Raw genomic sequence first — 5,146 nt, 5'->3', positions numbered from 1 at the left:
AGTTATGCAGAATTGATGGAAAAAGGAGTTGTTTTGATGAAATAAAGAACTAAGAAAATAATAACTTGAGACCATCCATATATATGAGCCGATTTAGGTTATGCCTGCCAAACATGCTAACAATTTTTTTGTAAATTGTCATCTAATAACTAATAATCTAATAACAACCCAGTAACCTTTTCAAGCATGCTTGAATGTATAAAACCGTGCCCTCCATTTCAAAAGATGCGAACAAGTTTGTCGTAAAATCTCATCTAGTAACTAATAATCTAATAACAACCCAGAACTTTTTCAAGCATTCTTGAATGTATAAAACCATGCCCTCTGGTTCAAAAAAATCTCAAAATTTAACTGTTTAAGGAAACTTCATAAGCACTAAAATAATTTTAGAAGCATATGATTCTTAAAATCTAAAGGTTTATAAAAAGAAACCTAATATAGTAACATGTACTTTTATAACTCGAGCAAATCTTTTCTACTCGAGTTATACTAAAAAAGCTCAAAGCATGAGACCGAACCTGACTACCTTTCCATGAAACCAAGATTCAAAACCACCATTAAATTAAACAATCTACACACGATTCTATATAGAAAAAAATGGCACAAAAATCCCAATCACATGAACAACAGTTTCAGTTTCTGTACTCACCTAAGATGAAATTTTCATCAGGTACTAAAAATGGTTTCACCTTCATCAAAATTGAGTCACCAGATCACCATTCAACACGTTTTTGAACACAAAACACATTGAGGATCGCTTAATCGTTCTTCTGGGTGTATCTTTTTGCAAGCATTCAGTATGAAATGCATGTCCACACGAAAGAATATCAACAGCAGGAAGAAGAGGAGGATTAATATCATCATAATACTCATCATCATCATCATATTCATAATAATCATCATCCTCATATCGAAACTCATCATTGTATTCAGAATCATCATCATCGTCTGTTGCAGCCGAAAGATCTTTATTGCATATTATACATTTCTGCCCTAGTGGCCCGCTTTTCGCGTCATCACCTACAAATTCATTTTAAATATTAAAGCTTTTGTACAAGTATTAGCGGTTTACATAATTGGCAGCATTAGGTCTTTGATTATTGCACAATCTTTTAGTACCTTAAATGTAAAATGTGTCTAAATTTTGAGAAAACACATACCTTCCCATCTGATATGAAAAAATGGTTCACATACGAACGGTTCGTGCTTGCTAGTCAAAGGGTGGTTCTTGTCAATATCAGCCATTAATATATTTACTGCTTTGTGGTTTCAATCTTTTTCTCAGTTTTTGCAGAATTTTTCAAAACTCCCCTTTTCTGTATAGCCACTGAAGAATCTTTAAATCCGTCTTTTTTTAGGGCTTTCCTCTTTGAAGAGTTTGTTGAGGAGATTTGATTGTCAGTTTTTTGAGCTTTACTCCTCAGATTATAAGTTGGAGAATCGTCGGTCATCTGAACTTTACTCCTTAAATTATAAACTGATGACGCTTTTGGACCTAGGCCCGGGCTTGAGCCTGTGGTTTTCTGAAATTTCCTTTTCATGATGGGTGTCGGATGAAGTTTGCTCATTTGTGTACGAGCACTCTGCTGAGATTTATCCAATCGGTCACCCGAACCTGAAAGAATTCATCTAATATATGAAAAATCTATCTAAACTCCAGATGCAATTACAAACACCATACGTCATACGTGTAATTTGACAATATATTTTTGACACTTACCTACTAGTTTGTCTTTGTCACGGTTAGTACCTTCAACGGCACAAGCTTAGAAGAAGCCACTGCAGATCTCTTCTTAGATTTCTCCATATCAACAGTATCAAGAAGCACACTGCAAGATGAACTTATTGCTTTTATACATTTATAACATAAGCCAGATTTAACACAGTACTTTCATCATAAATTCTAATAGAAACTCTATTCACAGTATGCGATTCTACTTTATATATCCTCATTAAATTCTATCTATTTTTTTACAAAAAACGTGGCGTAGCCTGAATATCGTATATACGCCTATAATTCGCACAACGAATTCAGTAACAACTATATAAGAAGTTACTAACTTAATAGCATATAACGGTCTAGACGTCTAGTAGCTAGTTACCAATAATTTACGTAATTTCACAGAACTCTCAATCCACTAACTCTTTGTTCCCATCTTTATTTCAAGTAAACGGACCCATTATCACATTTTTGTATCATTTCGGGTAACAAAAGTTAACCTTAATATTTTACTAGGTACTAAACAAAATAATATCAACAGTCACAGAACAACTTGACATACGCTTAAATTATAATCGGGTGAAGCCTAATTTTATACTTGTTTTAATAACAACAAGAAATATACATACAAAGACGATCAACTTTTACGCAAACCCCTAGACAGTAATCAATTATGGAATCAAATACATCAGATTCTAAACAATACGTTTCGCATGATTGCTAATCGAGCAAGCAATTGATAAATTTCAATACACGAAGAGAATATTCGACGAATTGATAGACAAACCCTAACCCTAATTTGTGAATCGTAAATGAATTTGAAATTGAAGCACGAGATGTGAAGATGAATGTGAAAGGATGACTAACCAGATGAATGAGTGGATCGAAGAATCGACGGGCGGATGGATTGAGGGATTTTGGTATTGCAGAATTTGGGGTTTTAGGGGTTTTAGGGCTTTAATGCAATTTATAGTTTTGCCTTCTGTAGGCCCAGCCCGATATAATCTATCAACGGGCCCAATTATTATTTACCAAGTATAATAAGTTTTTACTTATAAATGAAATGCGATATGTTTTTTTTGCTTTCATTATTATGTTGTTGTTATTTACAAAAAACCTAAATAAGTACCATAACATAACCTAGAGGTGGGCAAATGATCCAAAAATCGAACCGAACCCGAACCGGTTTGGAACCGATTGAAACCGTAAGTTCGGAACCGGTTTGTAGTTTCTCCACCAAAACCGGTTAACCGAACGAAACCGGTCAAAACCCAAACCAAAACTGATCAAAGCCAAGAAACCAGTTTCAACCTGAACGGAAACCGATCATAAACTGGTTTTGACTTTTGTTGACCAAACCGAAACCGATCAAAGCCAATAAACAAAGCCATAGATAAATTTGAATGAAAACTAACCAATTATCTTAAATATATATAAACGAAATCTTTAAAAGCTCTCTGGTTGCTTCCTACATTCTCTCAAGCCACAAGATTGTTTTTATTTGTGAATGAAGGGTCTCATGCATATGACTCGAATACACGAGTAATGGGTCTCACTAAACTCAGATAATCCTTAAACGGGTTATAACATATCATTATATTAAAAATTAATCCCACCAAATATTTGATACGAAAATCCTATAAAATAGGGATATACTAAAAATTAATATCCATTTAAAAAAAGATATTAGTTATAATTTAGAACAATTTTATAGTAAAAAAAAATAAGCGGGTAACGAGTCTCATCAAACCTATATAGCTTTTAAACATGTTATAGCATCTCATTGATATGTGAAATCATTTCGTTATCAAACCTTATTATTAACCCCCTTACAATAAATAAAATTATATATGTATGTATATATATATAAGAAACGTAAAATAAAAACAACCCCGTAATACGAGAGATAAAACCTAGTAACCTAGAGTATTTGTGATAACCGCATAAACATATTTCAACCCGTCAGTGAATGTAAGCAAAAACTAAGTTTGTACTAATACAGAGTTTGTTCAATACAAATTCGATTATAAGTAGAAAGTAGAGAATACAAATAATTGTATTAACATACATGCATATTGTTTTTACTTACATGGATAAGACAATCATGTAACCACTGAATCTATCTCTCTCTATAATTATATTTGACGAATATTTGACGACTACTATGTAGCATTAGTCGTACTTCTCTACTTAAATACCGCAAGCGCCCATACAAATATTACTTTTGGAACAAACATATCAAGAGTTATATACAAAGGTTTTTCATATGACCAAAGAACTTGTATACACAAAAAGTGAAAATCAGCTAAAGAGTAAAGTGATGAAACAAAACAATGTCAACTAGCATGTCAACTGTCAAGTAAACGGCACGATTTACCCCCGCGGCTTTTTTGTCTCTTCCATCATCTCTTACCAAACATTTTAGATCAGGAAGCAGTGCCAGGTGGCGGGTGAACCGCGGTATCCAGCAACATAGCTACAGTCACCACAAAAAACTCACACCCAACCGCTAAACCATACGGGTTAGCCTCAGTCGGACCCGAAACCAACCCTGACTGGCTCGACCCACTCTTGCACTCGGCTTGAACCACCGATGACGGTTTCACAGTTTGCCTCTCAATTTGCACAACCTGGCCCACAATGTAAGCCGGACCGTTCAGGACGTCATCAGCATAAAGTGCAGCCGATTCTGGTGATAGATAATAATGACTACAGTTTCTGTTAATCGCCGTGTAGTATCCGGATGCGTTGAGTACAAATGCAGCAATTTCATGAAGCTCTAACCGACCATACGATATTTCTCCTTGTTTGCCTGCACAATTATTAGTTTATTATCATTTGCGTTACAAAATAACGGTTGTTATTATATGATTTATTATAAGTTTCAAAAAGCGAACCTGTTTTTCGGTTTGATGTTTAATGTAAAGAGTGTTGACCAACTCTTTACTTTGGTCCAACTCCTTTGTAAGCTGTTGTTGGGCCGCCTCCGCCTTCGTGTACCTATCAATTAACTCGGCCCGATGCCTCGCCAAAATCCCGACTCGTTTAGCAAGCATGCGTACACATTCACGAAACTCGTTAGTAGCACTGTCGTCTCCATTATCATTTGCAGAACTGAAATTTATAAATTAAGATAACTGGAATTAATAGTTCATAAAAGGTTGAAAAGTATGGGCTTTACTTGGTGAGAGATTGAGCTAAAGATTGAAGTGAGTCAGCAAAAGATGACACGTCAGCAGAGGAAACCGAGGATTTAAGGCGCTCGAAAAGGGTGCGGATTTTTAAAGCGGATCCGCGTAGCTTGTTGTAATCGGATACCCGTTATTGGCTGCACAAAGATGGGTTTGGGCCTCTTCTCGGGCTTCGCGAAGACAATTCTCTAATATGAACACAATTCATCTGTAAAAGATTGAGAAAGTTATGTTT

General features: G+C 35.1%; 1 protein-coding gene and 1 long non-coding RNA gene across 2 annotated transcripts; both read right to left on the bottom strand.

Moving 5' to 3' along the window:
- Window positions 1-469: 469 nt before the first annotated feature.
- On the bottom strand, window positions 470-1,974 carry LOC143542130 (uncharacterized). The gene is made up of 3 exons (XM_077034795.1): window positions 1,721-1,974; window positions 1,161-1,615; window positions 470-1,020 (listed from the first exon to the last, which is right to left on the bottom strand). Exons 2-3 carry the CDS (start codon window positions 1,243-1,245, stop codon window positions 695-697), a joined length of 411 nt encoding a protein of 136 aa, XP_076890910.1. The 5' UTR covers window positions 1,246-1,615; window positions 1,721-1,974; the 3' UTR covers window positions 470-694.
- A 2,080-nt stretch (window positions 1,975-4,054) lies between these two features.
- Window positions 4,055-5,088, bottom strand: LOC143542128 (uncharacterized). Its single transcript, XR_013136855.1, has 3 exons — window positions 4,902-5,088; window positions 4,618-4,834; window positions 4,055-4,532 (listed from the first exon to the last, which is right to left on the bottom strand). It is a non-coding gene; the product is annotated as an uncharacterized LOC143542128 (long non-coding RNA).
- Between the last annotated feature and the right edge of the window lie 58 nt (window positions 5,089-5,146).

Source organism: Bidens hawaiensis, unplaced genomic scaffold, assembly GCF_021521415.1.
Source record: "Bidens hawaiensis isolate Kalapana, Puna unplaced genomic scaffold, B.hawaiensis_p1.1 tig00012785_1, whole genome shotgun sequence".
In the NCBI taxonomy this organism is placed as follows: Eukaryota; Viridiplantae; Streptophyta; class Magnoliopsida; order Asterales; family Asteraceae; genus Bidens; species Bidens hawaiensis.
This window is presented reverse-complemented; position numbering and strand designations above follow the sequence as displayed.